Source organism: Lycorma delicatula, chromosome 7, assembly GCF_047948215.1.
Source record: "Lycorma delicatula isolate Av1 chromosome 7, ASM4794821v1, whole genome shotgun sequence".
Taxonomy (NCBI): domain Eukaryota; kingdom Metazoa; phylum Arthropoda; class Insecta; order Hemiptera; family Fulgoridae; genus Lycorma; species Lycorma delicatula.
Window position 1 is genome coordinate 3,051,302 of NC_134461.1, and position 20,155 is coordinate 3,071,456.

General features: G+C 33.5%; 1 protein-coding gene across 4 annotated transcripts in view; it reads right to left on the bottom strand.

Annotated features, from left to right (window-relative positions):
• Positions 1-20,155, bottom strand: part of LOC142327445 (uncharacterized) — a 116,353-nt gene that overhangs the window by 39,646 nt on the left and 56,552 nt on the right. For all 4 annotated transcript variants that reach the window (XR_012756992.1, XM_075370531.1, XM_075370529.1 and 1 more), the window contains 2 exons: positions 12,213-12,328; positions 8,551-8,635 (listed from right to left, as the gene is read on the bottom strand). Coding sequence is in view for 3 of the 4 variants with exons in the window: in XM_075370531.1 (XP_075226646.1) it covers positions 8,551-8,635; positions 12,213-12,328 (201 nt within the window). In the remaining variant the exon portion in view is untranslated. The remainder of the gene's footprint in view (positions 1-8,550; positions 8,636-12,212; positions 12,329-20,155) is intronic.

The window sequence follows — 20,155 nt, forward strand, 5'->3', positions numbered from 1 at the left end:
TGTCCTATCTGCAATGGGCAGAGGACCACATCCTCATGACAAATTTTCCGGTATTAGAAGTCCCATGAGAACCTTTAATGTGCCAGAGTCTGTTACCTACTGTAGTCGTCCAGTCATCTTGCCACTTTGCGCAAAGAATGAGTTGTACACAGTTAACAGAGTCTGATGTAGTAACACGAGCATTGAAGGATGGTTGACTACATGCGTCTTTTGCAGCGGAATCTGCACATTCATTACCCACAATCCCCACATGGCTAGGGATACAGCAAAAACTCACTTGAGTGTTGCGATGATTCAACTCGGCTATTCAATTTTAGATTTCAGTAACGACAGGATGCCCGGATTAAAAATTTTCTAAGGCTTGGAGAACACTACACAAGTTGCTACAAATAAGGATATAACGGTAACTCAGAGTTAATGATATTCAAAGCCTTATTTATAGCGCATAGTTCAGCAGCAAACACTCGTAATACCAGGTAGACCAAACATATAGGTTCAGTCATTAATAATAAATACACATCTAATGTGTGTTCTGTTCTGATCTAACTGTGTATACCACTGCAACTGGGTTTGTCTCCCAGAGAATATGGTGAAACATTATAATTCTGACATATATTTCTGATGATAGTTATAATATTATCTATAAATTTCAGGTTTTCATAATTAATTTTCAGTTTATTTCTTATTGTACATATAGTTTGATCTATAGGGATATTAGGGTACATGTTAGTTATGTCATAATTTATCATTGTAATATTTTCATTTACTATTAAACTATTTAATTTGTTAACTAACTCGTACCCATTTTACAATAGACTTATTTGGTAAATTGATTTTAAATCTGAGTATATTTTGTCTATTATTTTAGTAATAAAATAACAAGGAGCAGATTTGACATTAATTAATGGATGCATTGGGTTATCCCGTTTAAGCATTTCAAATGGGGCAAATGGTTTAAATGGATATAATCTAGTGTGATACCTCATATTATTATTATAATTAAAAATTTCTTTATAATTTGTTATTTAACTTTTTGTGATTTTTATAGTTGGATCTTTTATTTTTGTAAAATTATTTTTACTTATATATTTTTCCATTAAATTATTATATTTATCAATTAGCATTATAACTGGTGTGTTCGTTTTGTCTAATTTAAGTACAATACAATTATTTTCCTTTAATTTTTCTTTTAAATTATATATTGCTTTTTTGTTGAAAAGTGGTTTCTTACTTATATGTAACTTATTAATTTTACCACCATCCCCGCTCACGCATTTATTTTTTTTTATATTTATTATAAGCTCCTTTACCATTTCCACTTATAAAAGTCCAGGCAACAATTTTTTCCCCCTCTAAATGAGTTATTTCAATCGGTCTATAATGAACATTTAATAATTTTAAAAAAATGTAATTCTTATCAAACATAATAATTTAAAATTTACCTTTGAAATTGACAAATACAGAAAAATAAATTTTTTAGATGTTGACAGAAATCAGTAAAGTAATAAAATTATAACATCTGTATAAAGGAAATCGACAACTAATAAAATAACTATTAACAGAAGATCAAATCATCCTTGAGCACACAAAATTAATAAATTTACAAACATGTTAAATAGAGCAATACATTACACACAGAATAATAAAGAAAAACTAGATTCACAAATAGATATTATAAAATGTAGTGCAGTAAAAATGGATATAACATGTCATTGATTGATAATATTTATAAAAAACAGAAATTAAAATCTAATAATACAACAATGTTGATACCCATAAATAATAAAAGTATTGCTAGAAATATTTACATAAAATATTCCTACACTAACATTACTGAAAATGTGGTTAATGTTTATAATGATAAAAAATATAAAACAACATATAGATCGTACAATCATGTAATAAAACATTTAAAAATCCATAATAATGATAATGAAAATAATTTTTTTGGAGAGGGAGGTGGATGCATTTACGCACGAAGTGTCGGGCTCCCACTGATGGTATTATCCAATCACTATCAGCAGACTACCAACTAAAACCACCCTCCTTTCTACCAGGACTCGACCTCAAACCGTTTAACACATTACTTCCAGTCGAGTCCTACTATACTAGCCTGATTAGGTGCTACCTAATTTTCAAGACTATCCAGGTCAACCTTTTTGGCCCTAAGAATGTTCCCGACGAATACACTTTCCCAGCTGCTCAGGTTATGGAGCATCATCGCAACCACGTTGTTGGGACTCAATGCTCCAGATCCGCCTCTAGTGTCCCTCGATCTGCCGCCCACCGAGCACATTTGAAAAAGGTGTGCTCAGCGTCGTCCCGTACATCGGGGCAATACAGGCAGTCGGGGGATGGCGCTTTCCCTATGACATGGAGGTAACCGCGGAGGTACCCGTGACCCGTTACAAATTGGGTCATGTAGTACTCCACCTCTCCATCCCGTCGCTCCGTCCACGGTCTGACCAGAGGGATAAGGCTTGCAGTCCATCGTCCTCTGGTCTCGTGGCCCCAAGTCTCTTGCCGTGCGAGTGCATTCCTCGTTGGCAATGGTCACCCAGTCTTCACCTGCCCGTCGCCTCCTGTAGATCACCTGGCGCTCCCTTGCTCAAGTAGCAATGGGTATGACGCTGGCGACTACAAGTACTGCAGGCTCGGAGACCGTCCGCTACGCGGAAGCGACCCGCAAGGCTGCGGTGCGTTGCACCTGCGCGAGCCGCTTCCGGTTTCTCGCAACTCTTAATGCCTGGGCCCACACTTCCGACCCGTATAACAGGATGGAATGCACCGTGGACATCAGCAATCGCCGTCTGCTGGCCTTCGGTTTGGTCTCGACAACCTGTACCCCTACCCGCAGGGAGAGAAAGGTGTCGATAAGCTTCTTAGTGAGAACTACGATATCCATTTTGCTGAGGGCTAGAGACAATCCATGATCGTCCAGCCAGGCACCGACTCTGTGCATGGCTCGACTGAGCCTCAGTTGGGCGGGCTCCACGTCGCGGTCTGCGACAAGTAGCGCAATGTCGTCAGCGTACCCAACCAAGGCAGATTCCAGGCATTCTTCAGGCATCTCCAGCCTCAGCAAGCCAACGTAGACGGCATTCCAAAGGTCGGGGCCGAGAATCGACCCCTGCGCCGCCCCTGACGTGATCGTAGTCCTACGCCAGCCTGCTGCGGACTCGTAAATGAGACCGCGGTTCCTCAGGTATGCGTCTACTATTCTGAGAAGGTATTAAGGCACATGGAACGAATGTTTCATCGCCCAAATCATATCGCTCCATCGTGCGGAGTTGAACGCGTTTTTTACGTCCAACGTAACGAGAAGGACCACACGTCGGGAAAAATGATTGTGATCCTCTGCTCGCCGCACTGTCTCAACAACCTCCTGAATTGCGTCTAGGGTCGACCGACCCTGCCGGAAACCGTACTGGTTAGGTGACAGGCCACCTGCCTGATTCATCGCCGCAACCAGTCTTTTCTTTAACAACTTCTCCAATACCTTCCCAGCTGTGTCAAGCATACACAATGGGCGGTAGGAGGACGGCGACTCTGAGTTTTATTTTCCCTTGGGAATTAGCACAAGACGCGCGGTCTTCCACCTGGCGCTAAAAGACCCAGCCTTCAGACATGCATTATACATGTCTAGTAGAAGTCGGGGCCTGCAGCGCCGCACTAGTTTGAGTACCTCGGCCGATATACCGTCGGGACCAAGGGCTTTTTTGTCTTTCAGCGACCGTAGGGCTCCCTCCAGTTACTCCATCGAGAAGAGCGGAAAGTCGCCCACGTCGCCGAAGTCCCGCGCGGCACGGATCGAGTGGCCCGGGAACAACATCTTAACGATGTGTTTCGCTTTAGCTTCGTCTAGTGGAGCTGGTGACCGCGAGAGGGGATCTCGCGGCTATTGGGGGAATAGCCGAGTTACTATCTTGTAACCCAGCCCCCAAGGTTCTGCATCCACGGTCTCCGTCAGTTCTGTGTAATAATGATGATTCTAATAGTTTGTGTGGTATCAATAAAATAACATGCAATAATTGTAACAAAATTTATATTGGGAAAACTAATAGATCATTATGGCTAGGTTTACAGAACACTATAGATCTTATAAAAACAACAAGTTAGGTTCTCCAATCTTGCAAACCATTTAATAATCTAAAAAGACAAAGCTCGGCCGCACAAAGCGGCCTGTAACAAAGAAGCTCCTGCAGCGTTTTCGTTGGGAAGTGTTTGATCACCCACCATTCAGCCCGGACTTGGCTCTATCCGATTTTCACCTCTTTGCTCACATGAAACGCTGGCTAGAAGGACAACATTTTGGCACAGACATTGAGCTGCAGACCAGCGTAGAAACATGGCTGAAAACGCAGGTGGCTCCGTTCTATGACGAGGGTATTGGAAAGTTGGTACCATGCTACACAAATGTCTAAATCAGAGTGGCAACTATGTAGAGAGATAGCGTATCTATGTAAGTACTTGTTACAAATACAAACATTTTTTATTTTCACTATGGTTTTAATTTCGTGACTGATCGGACCTTAAAAAAAAAATAACCCTTGTATTTTATAATTATAAATACACAATTAATTATAATTAATTGTGTATTTTGTGATGCTGCTCTGACCAAGGTTTTAGCATGGTTTCCCTACGCCTATAAGGCAAAAGCTGGGGCAGTTCATTTTTTATCTATTGAGTAGCGTAATTAATGTTTTTGATTGAATCTGCATAATGCATTGTTGTACTGGCTAAAATAAAAGATTTATTTATAGCAAATGCAGCAGTCTAATCTTTTACTCGAATAAAAGACTGGTGAATATTAATGATTTGCTGGAAAAAATTAATTAAAATAAATTTCAGTAATCTCAGACCACAAAAAAAACAATTTGAGAACCATCACGCGATTAAACATCATCTAAAGTTCTGTTAGTATTTTAGTTGTTCACTACCTTTTATAGTAAAGTAATAATTATTTGATCCAAATACAAATAATTCGGACAATTTTATTTTCATGTTCTGTCGTCAAAAAGCATTACAGAATGTAAAGCAACGATAAGATAATATAACAGCTAGGTATATCTGTGGGAATGGTAGACAGAAAATTATTCTTGAAAGGATTAACAGCAATTTCATTAACTGTTCAGGCCATCAAATATGGCCTCAGCATTTGATGTGATCTATATAACAGTATTATCATGTACCAATTAGAATAAAAGATTTGTTTAGTAATTGATATAGTATGAACAGCAAAGTGAGAGTAACCCACCGGGGGTCTGGTCTAGTGGTGAACGCATCTTCCCAAATCAGCTGATTTGGAAGTTGAGAGTTCCAGCGTTCAAGTCCTAGTAAAAGCAGTTATTTTTATATGGATTTGAATACTAGATTGTGGATAACGGTGTTCTTAGGTGGTTGAGTTTCAAATTAGCACACATCTCAGGAATAGTCAAACTGAGACTGTACAAAACTACACTTCATTTACACTCATACATATAATCCTCCGAAGTAATACCTAACCGGTAATTCTCACAGGCTAAACACGAAAAAAGTGAGAGCATTCTATACTTGAAGTACATGTGGCTGAAAGAAGTGCAGGTGCATTTTTCTAAGGCAATAATTTTTTTCATTCTTTCCCTTTTATAAAATCAACAAGATATCCTCTGGGGTAAAGTATCTTCTTGATCAGATTTCTTAGTATAAAAACCAAGCCATTCTTAGAGTTGAAAAGTAGAATGTTAGAATCTAAATAAAACTGCAAAAGATAAATTTAAGACAAGAAATGGGTACATTACAGATAAATACTAGTTTGTATTCATGAGCTAAAATTAAAGAATGAAGAAGATTTCTGGTCAGGGAAGTACAAGGTAACTATTATTTATTTATTCAGCAATAATAAGCTATTTGCCCGATAACAGTTGCTGACAGGATAATGAATTTTGTGGCAATGCGTGATATATATTTGTAATATATGACAAAGTGTATATTATTATAAGCAGCAAAAGAAGGAATTATTTTAGTTGGAATAGATCCAAAGCCTGATCTTACAAGAGTAGTGCAAATTTATATGGTGACCTCTTATACACAAGATGAACAAACAGAAATTTTATTTTAACATATAATTTAATCAAAAATGTAAAAGGAGATAACAATAAAGAAGAGAATAAGCTATTTTAATGAAATTAAAGAGGATCTTGCTTAAATATAAACTTGGTTTCAAAATACTTATATTAAAAATCATAAAAAATAAAGGTACAAAAGTGAGACCATGAGTATGGAAAGGTATCAGGTAGATTATAAAGGGTCCGCCATGGGAAACGGACATTTTACGAATTAAAGAAACTCCACTATTTTAAGGTTAAAAAATAATTTATTGGCAGAAATAAGTTTCTGAGAATATGCAGTTTGACTTACCTATGTACAAAAAATAATATCGTTAAGATGGTGTCCATTTTCACGCTGACAAATGTGGAAACGCTCTCTGAAGTTAGCCTCCACTCTCTCCAATAGTTGACGATCGATCTGAGCGATGATCTGCTCTATTTCCTCGGCATGGAGATATACCGAGCCGGAACACCATTTTGCGATGGGTTAATGCCCTTCGTAGTAGAGGTAGTCTAATGAAAAGACAGCTACCGGGACCGTGTCGCACAGTTTGAACTCCGGAGAACTTAGAACGTGTAAGACAGGCTGTTTTAAATAGTCCAAGACGTTCAGTTTGTAGGCATTCTGCAACACTATGAATATCCAATAGTTCAGTGTGGCGAATTCTACACCGAGATTTAGGTTTTCACCCTTATAAAATGTCAGTTGTGCACAAGTTAACAGAGGGCGACTACCCACAACGTGCAGCTTTTGCTGAAGCGATGCTCCAAATTTTGGAAGATGAGCCCAATGCGATTTTGATAATGAGCGACGAGGCTCATTTTCATCTCAATGGTGTTGTGAATCGTCAAAACTTCCGATACTGGGCCTGTGAAAATCCACGCACTTTACATGAATTACCATTACACAGCCCAAAAGTTACGGTGTGGTGTGGCTCGGGAAATTTGGTATCATGGGGCCCTACTTTTTTGAGGAAAATGGAAACACTGTAACCGTAACAGCTGATCGTTACGTAAATATAGTGAAAACATTCTTGAAAACTGAGCTGAGACGACGACGAATCAATCTGCCAGATGTTTATTTTCAACAGGATGGAGCTACGGTCCATACTGCCCGAGTGTCGATGGCTGCTGTTAGACAAATGTTCCCTAATCGCTTATCTCCAGATTCAGTGATCTGCATTGGCCCCCTCGCTCACCAGACCTTTCGATGTGTGAATTTTTCTAGTGGGGGTATTTAAAGTCTTTGGTGTATGAAACCAAACCTTGTACATTGGCTGAACTGCGACAAATGATAGAGCAGAACATTCGATCGTCAACTATTGGAGAGAGTGGAGGCTAATTTCAGAGAGCGTCTCCACATTTGTCAGCGTAAAAATGGACACCATCTTAACGATATTATTTTTCGTACATAGGTAAGTCAAACTGCATATTCTCAGAAACTTATTTCTGCCAATAAATTATTTTTTAACCTTAAAATAGTGGAATGTCGTTAATTTGTAAACGTCCGTTTCCCATGGCGGACCCTTTATAATGGTTAGGAGAGATCTTGAAACCACATTACAGACTATAAACTGTATTGATGGGCAGACATTGATTCTGATTACAATTTAATTGTGATGAAACATAATGTGAAGTAGAAGAAACTATAAAAAAAAATCAAGACCAAAGAGAATGAGATACAGACAAAAAAAAATGTGATAAGATTTGAACAAAGATAACAAACAATTAATAAAAACCCATGGACAATGTAAATATTAGAGGATAGTCTGTAGAAAGAATAAAAATGCCAAAGAAAAGAAGGCAGCAAACTGAATAGGCTCTAGATATATTATTTATTACAGAGTGTAAATCAACAATAAAATTTAATGAAGGGGTGTAGTAAAGTAAAGAAATGTATGATTACTGGAAAGGGAGATGTTAACATACAGAAGGGTAAGAAAAAATTTGGGAAAATGAAGTAAGAATTTACTAGTATCAAAGGCGCTGACAGAAAATCATTGTTAGGGAGACAAAACAAAAAGATAATGGATGGCAGGAGCTATTGTGGGACAGTACAGTGGGAAGAGGTGTGGATTGAAGTTTTAGAAGAAAAAAATATTAACTTGTTACAGGAATAGTGATACTATCCGAGATAAAGAAATAATGCCTCTACCTCTTCAGGTAAATCATAGACAAGCAAACTTACCGACTCATTTTGGAGAAACGGTTCCAAATAGACTAGTAATTTTATGGGACTGGAAAAATACTCACAAATTTAATAAAAAAAAAAATTTAATAATTCAAGAAAGCAGATAAGGACAAGAATTATCAAACTATTTAAAATATCAAGCACTGAAAATATTCATATAGATACTTTATAAATAAACACAACATATTGTATTAGGTGTACTACTAAACGACCATCAATTATAACTACAACACATTACTGGCAGTCAACAAATTTTTTGTTGAAACTCACCTTATGTTTTGCTGTCTACAGTTTGGAACCATATCTGGTAATGAATCAAAAGCTTCACCTTCATCGGAACTGCTTCCCTTTTCGGCTATACAAAAAGACAAAATTAATCAATTATTAGTACTCAAGATATTAATCTCAGTAAGAAAGAACATCTGTTATTAACTTAAACAAACAACCAAAACTGATGGCCATATTTTATTTAAATGACTGTAAATGATCATAGCAATATTAATGTCACTATAACCAGAAGTGTTCAATTGATAATTGGAAATACTAAATGTTTACGCCGTTTGCATAAAGTCGTTTTAATTCCAATGAATTCAAAGCTAGGGTAGGGTCATGTTGTTATTACAGGCATGGTAAATTTATTACTATGTTTCGCTTTGGGCTTGTCATATTTGTTTATATTTATTTTGGTTTATTCTCAACCAATTTCAATATTGTCATAGTTCCTAGAAGTCTATTTATCTTTGTCGGCCCTGATGTCATTTCTTCAACTTGCGTATTCAGAATTTATTTTATCAGCCTTACGTAATTCTTTAGTGATCTGCTTGCTTGTAAATTATTTTTGTTATGTCTTCGTTCTCAAATTCCACACGTTTTCTCTAATCGTTCTTATACTAACACTAAGACACTACTCTTGTTGCCAACACACACTCTCTTAGGTCTGACTAGCCGTGGTTTCCCCCTCCTTTTCACTCACGCCATCTTTTCGGCAGAGTAGATCAGACCTTCACCATGTCAAGTCGCCTATGACTTTTCGCTCTCCAACTTTGTGCTAATATCTTCATCGCATTCATACTCGCATACACGTTGCGGTATTTCTCTGTCCAAATTATCTCTAGTTCTACCCGTCAGTGGTTCGTTATTTCACCGATCTTTATGTTTTGTTTTTGCCTCGTTTCTTTGTCAAGTTTAATCTTCAAATTCTGTATATTACGTCTATGCTGAAAGTGCTTCAATTACTGCCAATTCTATCGACGCCAATCTTCTCTAGCTGCTGATTACATTTTCATCGATTTAAAATCTCTCCAAACTCGTTGCTACATTTTTGAGATGCCTCGTCCTGCTCAACCTCTAAATCGCGTCTCACCCCTGCATTCCTGATACACCACTGCGGACTGCCCAGGATTACTGTATGTATTCATTTACCTTCATTTACGAGTTCGTCTCTTGCTAATATTTGTGTGCTACAGGCAAGTTCAATTTTCATTATTTATTACGTTAAACAGTTATTTTATCATTAAAATTTGTGGAACATTCAGTTCATCATACCTTAAGCCTTTCAAGTTTCAATTTCATTTTTAAGTTTAGTTTAAAAAACAATTTATTCACGACAGATGGCTTATATAAGGTTGTGTCATCGTTCAGCTGCAACCTATTTTACGTGCTTAATTATTTCAATTTCTTGTTATTGTAGTTAACTCTATCATTTAATCTTGTAACTTGTTAATCGCCGAGATTAATTCTTTTCTCCTCATGAACTGTATTCATAATACTTCTCTTAAATTAACCTAAAGCAAATTACTCCTGATGTGCAGTTATGTTTTAGGACTTCTTTCTAATTTTATATTTTCAAGAAAACTTACGAGTAAAGGAACTCTTTTTATATGTTTATTTATTTCAATTTGATTATTGTAATTAACTCTTTTTGTACTATAATATTATTGTGGCCCTTTTTCTACATTAAACTAGAATTACATGTTTGAATTATTTAATGCTAAGTTTGTTGTTCATGAATCAGGAAAGGCCAGTACCAATTAAGATTTACTGTAATTTATTTTTCTAAGTTAATGACATTTGTTCATTGCTAATTTTTCAATATTACAGCATTTGTCAGTAATGCAATAGTTTTCCAGTCATACTATGTTCATTGATGTTATGTTTTTCTAAGTATATAATTGTAAATAAGTTGTTTTATGTTCTCTTGTTTTCAGGCTTTGTTAAACTGTAGATTTTCAAAATATGTATTTGAAAAATGTATATTCATGTATTTTCTCATTAAATATCATTATTCATATGTTGATTCAGCTGATATTTATTAAGTATCATTAAGTTTTGTTAATTTCATAATTTCTTTTTAGTTTTTAAGGTTATGATTTAACATAAATTCAGTTGTTTTCTTTCTCATTAAAGTCCAATTTCTTTTGGCAAATACGAGCTGTGTTTTTTTGTTAACTTTACCCAACACTAAATGAATTATAAACTTACTAAAGGGTACCTATACTACATCCTTACACTGATCTTGAAGTTATTTTTAAGCATTATTAAAGCTCAATGTCAGCTCTTGAGCAACATCAGTTCACCTACATCACTGATCTGATGTAGCATCATTGCAAGCAAAGATTAACTCATTAAGGCTTCATTGTTATTCATTGATGGCAAACTTACGGGGGAACTTGTACTTTAACAATATTATGGGTCATCATCCTATATAATTCCTTCAAGGGAAAACATTTCCCATACGGGGAATGACTTTTCAACAGAGAAATAAAAGAATTCTTAAATGCTGTACTTCCAGAAAAATGGATAGGTCAATGAGGCTCTACAGTCTTACAGGAAACTAATTATAACATCACCATGATTATTGTCTGTATAGACAATTAAGCGTTCAATTCAACAGATATTAGAAGATCAAGAAATATCAGCAAGCGGCAAGAATTCCTTCGACACATACTATCAATGATTGCTAATGAATCAACATGTAGGAACGCACACTTTATGGAATGTAACTATTGTTTCAAATCATCAGTTCTACTGACCTCAAGTAATGTCAAAAAGAACACTGGACTTCTATTGTAATCCGTATGACTAGTACAGCATTAAAAGAATGGCATACAAGTTCATCAGTTCTACTGACCTCAAGTAATGTCAAAAAGAACACTGGACTTCTATTGTAATCCGTATGACTAGTACAGCATTAAAAGAATGGCATACAAGTTCATCAGTTCTACTGACCTCAAGTAATGTCAAAAAGAACACTGGACTTCTATTGTAATCCGTATGACTAGTACAGCATTAAAAGAATGGCATACAAGTTCATCAGTTCTACTGACCTCAAGTAATGTCAAAAAGAACACTGGACTTCTATTGTAATCCGTATGACTAGTACAGCATTAAAAGAATGGCATACAAGTTTTGTAATATGAGGTATGGGGAAATTGAAAAAAAAAAATTTTCAATTCCTCTATACATGATGACATGAGGTAATTTTCAAGTGTATTTTGTTCAAATTTTGGTCTCTGAAACTATTTTTCATACATATTGAGCTTCATTCATTTTATGTATGCCAAAAAAACCGCTTAATGAAATCAGCAAAATTAAACATAAATTTCAAAAAGTAACTTATTAATAGAAGAAAAAAAAGATGCTATTTCCCCAACTTTTATCAAGCTTTCCTTCTAATTTTTTTTCTGCAGAACCTGAATCAGATCCTTGATAAATTAAATTTACAACTAAACGACAAAATTACAATTATATGGCTAAATTCTCAAGACCAGCCTAAAATAAGTTGCCAGTTTCAGTTACGTCAAATTTAATCTGACAAAAATTCGTTAGATTTTACTATATTATTTAGATTAATTGGAAAAGAATTCATTTTTTTGCACACATTTATCGAACAACTCATATAATAATAAATTACATAATTAAATAAATCTTACCGTGTGAAAGCATTGTGATGCAATTATCACACTGCCATTCATTTGATTTTTTCAGCCGACAAGCATTATGAATGCCTTTTGACCCACAAAGCCGACATAATATTAAATGCCATCTCCTATAAAATAAAAAATAATTTTAAGAGTTAGTCAGTGAAACTGTAAATTATGTGATACTAAATGTTACTTATAATGGAAATTTGCTAACTGTGTATTATAGTTAACTGTATTAAATAAATGACATGTGTTTGAATATGGAATGAATTGAACCAGGACAAGAATAATTGTTAAACAGAAAGTGGGCTTACACTGTTAAGGCATATAATCTTCTTAAAACCCTCTTAAAAAATATTTAAATATAAAATTTTACAAAATTACATCTTTTAAACATTGGAGTCTTTCCACGATATACACAAAAACATCCTGACTTTAGCGTAGGGACATAATCTCACCTTATGACAAGATAAACAATCAGAACACTTTTTAAATGCAAATCGATGTACGATATATAAGTTTTATTACCTACTTTTACAATAAGTAGTTAATAAATGGTGAGGTAGGATAAAAATTAGTAATTTTGGTTTAGGTCAAAGAAATGCAAGAGAGAGTTTTACAGTACTCTATAAATACTAGTAATTTTCAATACCATTTTTAGGATACAAAAAATTGCATATTAAACATAAAAGCATTCTAGTCCATTTTTTTTTCAGAAACATGTTCAGACTCACTTTTTAAAATCCAATTAGTGTATAATCCTATCTTCTAGAAAATGGGTAATAGGGTTACATTTTTTTTTAATTATAAAAAAAATCAGTTTTGTTAGAAAAAAATAATATATACTTTAACGTTTGTAAAATTTTATAGTTGGCAATATATGCTCCATAGATATGGAAAACTGTATAAAAGTAGAATTTCAACACGGTTTAAATAAAAGTGTTGATTTTTTGGGCTGAAAGATTCTCAAACAAGGATCAGACAAAAAAAATTATTTAAAAGAAACTAATTTAAGTACTAAAAGGATAGTGTTATATCTGTAGTCCAGATGTAAAGGACATAATGTCCAATTTTGTCAATAATTGTTTATGAATGCATTTTATAGCACTTTCTTCTTTTTCCGGTAGTATACAACATTATCTTCAATTCTGAGTGTGTAAAGAGACTTAAATTTACATCATGAACTGTTTTTATAGAGTAAACAACACTATATTCATATATATATTTGTTTACTTCTGAACAGAATAATATTTTTGCACACCATGTGGAGATAGTATTCTGTGCTTCTGATTAATATTATGATTTGGATTGGAGTGTTACTGTTTTAAAAGGTAAGTCACATTATGACATAACTTTTTAACAGATGCATTTAAACATGCATATTGTGACAGATTAAAATAGTCCTTCAGATCTACTAATTCTGCAGAGTGAGACAATGTGTCCTCTAATACGATTAAAGTACGTTCAAAGATCATCATTTCACTTCTAATTCACATTATTAATGAATCTATGATTTGTAGTGAATTTACCATTATCTTAAAATTTTTAAGTTAAAGAAAATAGAAACTAATAATAGATATATAATACAAAATATCTATTTTGTTTATTTTAAATTTATAATTAAATTTACTATTTTACTGTTACATTTACATCAGCCTAGTGACTGGAAGAAATTATATACCGATGGAGGAACACATTTCATCTACTTATACATGAAAAAAAATTAGTTTATTATTAAATCATATATAGAATTACGGTCAACATACATCTTCCTGCTTAACAGTTCAGCACAACATAGGAAAACATGGATTCGTATGCCTATGCCTCATATCCATAAAAAACTTGTATGTCTTGCTAATGCATCAACTGTTTTAACTACCTTTTGTCACAGTTTACCTCTGCATCATATCATAATACATGTAATATTTTCTTATGTTTGAAGAAAAGTTTTATTAAGAAAATGATAAATTCAGCAAAATAAAATTAATAATCCTAGACTTATCTTCCCATATACACAGTATAGTGTTGTGATCATTATCATTAAATTTCACGACATTACAAACATTCTGAAACTCTAATAACATTAACAAAATAATATATAAGAGTTAAAACCGAGGAAAAAGTCTGACCTATTATACCTCGAAATGAGATAGGTGGACTTTTTCAAGTCCATCTAATATATTTAATTCTATGTTATCTGTAATTATTTTTTTATATTTTTAAGTTTGTGTTAAAATCAGAAATAGAATTTTTATTGTTTATTAGATGGTCTGCCATATTAGGTATATTTATACAACATATATAAATACAAACATAATTTCAATTTGATAAACCATCAAAGAGTGTAAATTAATGTGTAATTTTCATTAATTCATTATTTTATTACTTTTTTAAAATTTTTATTATGCAATAACAGAATTATTTCAATCATGACTCAGGATGTGGGATCTCATGGAAGTACTTTCATGAAAAATTAAGTTAAGATATATTTTATCTCAATATTATGTAAATGGTGGTTTATTTAATAAAATCTAAATACAAGTACAGGTGTTCCATATAAAACACAATCCTTCTATGTCAGTAGGTGTATTTAAATAAAAAAAGGCATTTGTAAATTATTAAATTAAACATTTTATTTCCACACTTTCCAATAACTTAAATTCTCATCTTCATCAATACATGCTTCCACCCTTTTCACTGAGTTTTTTGTAACTGTTTTCGGAGTTTGCAGGTTGATATTTAAAATAGGTAGTTCGATATCGACCTTCAGTTGTTCAAGTGTTCGTGGTTTGTTGCTATAGGCTTTTTCTTTGAAGGAACAACCCCAAAGAAAAAATCTGGTGCAGTCAAATCAGAAGATCTTGGTAGTCATAAGCCATGACTAATAACATTACCACCAAAGAATTCATTTATGAAATCAGAAGTTGAATGTACTTAGTGTGACCTTGCACAGTCATGTTGGAACCAGCAATACTGAACTTCCGCTTCCAAAAGTGCAATGAATTGCAATAAAATATTCTGATATCGTTCAGCAGTAATGGTGTACTAGAAGAAAAAAGACCAATAATTTTTTTTTGTGATATCGCATACTATACGCCATCTTTTGCAGGTGCAATTGTTTTTCATGATACGCGTGGGGAATTTTCAGCACTTCAAATCCTACTGTAACGGCTGTTTACATAGCCATCCAGATGAAACTACGCCTCATCTGTGAAAAAATCAAGTCCTAAACATAAAGACCCACGTGCAAAAATTGATAAAATCAACGACAATATTCTAGCTGTCTTTGTCTGTATCAAGAAGTTGATGAACTGTTTGAATTCAATAAGGTTATTTATCGATAGGCCCATGAAAAGTAGATTTTAGTAAATTAATTTCAGCTGATAAGCATCTAATTAGCTATAATTGGAGTGGCAGTTAATCTGTCTTTGATTTCAGGAACTGTGTCTGCATTCAACACTGTCATCAACCTTTTATGTTCCTTGTTATTAACAGAATCTGCTCTCCAACTTTGGCCACCAACCTTAAAACTGATATCTTGTTAGGTGCTGGTTTACCACGGTACTTACAACAAAAATATTCTTGCACCGCAACCATTGATTGTGCGCTAAAGTTTGACCACAATAAAAACATGTTCGTCTTGTGTAAACACCATCTTCTCTCTAACAATGCACTGAGCATTATGATTGCTTTGTTGTGGCTAACACAGACATAACAAAGTGATGACTAAGTCAGCACAATGATCAGCTTGTTGGATGAGTCCATTCCAGTAAAATTTAAGAACGTTACGTAGTCAATTCAAATATATAGAAGGCTGATGGGAGGGTTGTGTTTTAAATGGAGGACCTGTATACACAATATCCAGGTAACACTGGTTTTATAAAATATATATATATATTTTTTTTTCAGTCTCCACAAAGTACAGAATTAGAGAACACTCTTAGCTTTATTTTTTTCATATTCAAAACATTTTCAGGCCTAAGCCCATCTTCAGTGATGTTTTTTTAATAAATCTTATTTTATATATTTACACATAAAATTAAAGGTTTTTACTTTTACTTTGAAGAGATAGTGGTAATACTTTTTCATTCTCCTGACTGAACATATATTTCTTCTGAATTTAAACATTTTTTTAAATGTTTTTTAATTATCTTTATCAATAAACATTTTTACAAAGTAAAAGTAAAAAGCTATAATTTTATGTGAAAATGTAAAAAATAAGAATTATTAAAACATCACTGAAGATGAGCTTAGGCCCAAAAATGTTCTGAACATGAAAAAATAAAGGTAACAGTGTTCTCTAATTCTGTACTTTGTGTATGCTGAAAAAATATTATATTATACATATGAGTAGTTTTTTAACTGAGGAAAAATAAAAAAATGGAATATAAATATATATATATATATATATATATATATATATAATTATTATATTAATCCGATCAACCCAAGTACAGAATTAATAAAATAAAATAAAACAGGATGACACCTACCTTACCTTATTCCATATTCCAAGCAAGAGCGCTTTCACAAGTATCTCGCATCATCAGTTGCTCTATATAATTTTTCAAATCTTTCGTTGTAAATTATACGTTAAAATTAAAAATTAAAAACCCCATACTATACATGAGATTTAAAATTGTTAAAAGATCTTTTTCAATTAAATCAAAACAGAAATAAAACTAAATTTTTTAAAATTTTAAATTGTAAATTAAAATTAAAAATTACACATATATAAAATATGAAGTCATTAATAAATTAAATTAAAAGTCAAAATTAAAATCAATACAGTTGCATAACTTTGGCTAGTTAGTCTAGACAGATTTCTATTTTATTTTTATTATTGATTTTAATTTTGACTTTTAATTTAGTTTTTGAGATCTGAATTTAAGAGAGCATTAAAAGATTTAAATGGCAGAAAGGCTCCTGGAATAGACGGAATACCAGTAGAATTACTGCGCAGTGCAGGTGAGGAAGCGATTGATAGATTATACAAACTGGTGTGTAATATTTATGAAAAAGGGGAATTTCCGTCAGACTTCAAAAAAAGTGTTATAGTCATGATACCAAAGAAAGCAGGGGCAGATAAATGTGAAGAATACAGAACAATTAGTTTAACTAGTCATGCATCAAAAATCTTAACTAGAATTCTATACAGAAGAATTGAGAGGAGAGTGGAAGAAGTGTTAGGAGAAGACCAAGGGAAGCAATTTTAGGCCTTAGATTAATAGTACAAGGAAGATTAAAGAGAAACAAACCGACATACTTGGCGTTTATAGACCTAGAAAAGGCATTCGATAACGTAGACTGCAATAAAATGTTCAGCATTTAAAAAAAATTAGGGTTCAAATACAGAGATAGAAGAACAATTGCTAACATGTACAGGAACCAAACAGCAACAGTAATAATTGAAGAACATAAGAAAGAGGCCGTAATAAGAAAAGGAGTCCGACAAGGATGTTCCATATCTCCGTTACTTTTTAATCTTTACATGGAACTATCGCATGAAAATAAACACGAACAAAACGAAAGTAATGAAATGTAGTAGAAATAACAAAGATGGACCGCTGAATGTGAAAATAGGAGGAGAAAAGATTATGGAGGTAGAAGAATTTTGTTATTTGGGAAGTAGAATTACTAAAGATGGACGAAGCAGGAGCGATATAAAATGCCGAATAGCACAAGCGAAACGAGTCTTCAGTAAGAAATATAATTTGTTTACATCAAAAATTAGTTTAAATGTCAGGAAAAGATTTTTGAAAGTATATGTTTGGAGTGTCGCTTTATATGGAAGTGAAACTTGGACGATTGGAGTATCTGAGAAGAAAAGATTAGAAGCTTTTGAAATGCGGTGCTATAGGAGAATGTTAAAAATCAGATGGGTGGATAAAGTGACAAATGAAGAGGTATTGCGGCAAATAGATGAAGAAAGAAGCATTTGGAAAAATATAGTTAAAAGAAGAGACAGACTTATAGGCCACATACTCAGGCATCCTGGAATAGTCGCTTTAATATTGGAAGGACAGGTAGAAGGAAAAAATTATGTAGGCAGGCCACATTTGGAATATGTAAAATAAATTGTTAGGGATGTAGGATGTAGAGGGTATACTGAAATGAAACGACTAGCACTAGATAGGGAATCTTGGAGAGCTGCATCAAACCAGTCAAATGACTGAAGACAAAAAAAAAAATTTAGTTTTATTAATGACTTCATATTTTATATATATACAATTTTTAATTAGATTCACTGTTTTACTGCTGTTGCAACCAGTCTCTACTTGGCATATATGAAAGTCAGTGGTGGCTCTCGTACAGGATGCCGCCTGTGGAACTGCAGCAGCCCCTATTTCCACTTGACATAATCGATAACATTTAGTATGAGCCCTTTTTTCTTTAAACCTTTCTTTATATTTGTACAATAATATATAATCTTTAAGCTTAATGTCAGTAGCCATCACCCAGTTTATGAAAAAGATACAGAAATCTTTGTATGGAACTGTGTGCTTCACAGTTCCAGCAGCATGGTGTTTAGCTGTTGTGCGCATGCGCACATAGGAAGCTGCAAACGAGGCTGTGAGGGAGAGACAGCACTGTCACTCCCGCAGTGACGACCATAGCATGCTGGTGGAAGGTAGTTTCTTTTACTCCGCATATGTATGGAATGTTCCTTGTTCGTTCCCTTTTCTAGTTTAGTTTGTGGAAGGAATATGAAAATGGTTTACTTATTTTTTCAATAGCGATCAGAAGATGGCGGTGGAAAGTAAAAGCTCTCTGATTGCCAAATTTGTTCAAAAACATACTGGAAGGGAGAAAGAGAAGGTAATTAGTAAAAACTAATTAGTAAAACTAATATTTGTTTCTATGTACATAGAAATTTAAATTGTGCACCACTGGACTATAGTGTTTTTAAGCGGAGATTTTATTAAGTTATTATCTAATAATAATAAAACACATTGTCTGTATTGACATTTTATTATTTATTTGGTTAAACCGAATGTGGTTTTTAAGCACATTGTGCTTAAAAAATAGTACACAAAAAATTGTGTACCAAATCATTTAATGTGATAAAGTGTAAAATTAGATTTTTATCCTGCTTCCAGCTATTCAATTTATTCTTTTTTTTTTGGTTATTTTACAGAAAACCTTCAAGGCATACTTCATCATGAGTACGCTTATCAAGGATAAAGTAATAAAGAGTACTTCCTAACTCTTTTTTATCGACTAAGAGATACTGTTTGATGCCAGAGACCACAGTTTTAGAAAAATTATGATTACAAAATTTATCACAACAATGCTCCAGCCCGTGCATCAAAAATTACCTAGAAATTTTCAGGAAAACATAGGATCGAACTTCGTTAGGGCCTTAATCAACAGAACATGACTCCCTGAGATTTCTGACTCTTTCTTAAGCTTAAAATTCCACTTAAAGATAGAAATTCGAAGACAAAGAGGAGAACAAAAGAAATACAATAAGAAAATTTATGGTGATCACTAAAAGTAACTTTGAAAAATGCATCAGGTTAATGTGTTACATCAGAAGGGGCCTACTTTGAAGGGAACAAGTCACTAAAACAAACAGGTTAAATATTTTTCTTTTTATGAGCCAACGATGGATACTTTTTGATCATACCTCACATAATAATATTAATTAAGATACAACTGTGGACAACATTGGACTGCAAATAAATTGAGAGAAAATGAAAGGAAAATTAGAGGCTTTTAGAAAACTTCTACCTGAACAAGACTCTTTAAAGATAAAAAAATAACAGAAAAACAAAGGTTTCATACATTACCTAACCAATACAAAATTGATTAACTGTCTAATGTAGATAAATAACTCTAAAGAACTTTGAAATATCATTTTATCTAAGAATATTCAAAATAAAACTAGTAGTTAAAAAAAGACAAAAAATTAATATCAACAAAAGGTAAAATTTATTAAAATTTAATTT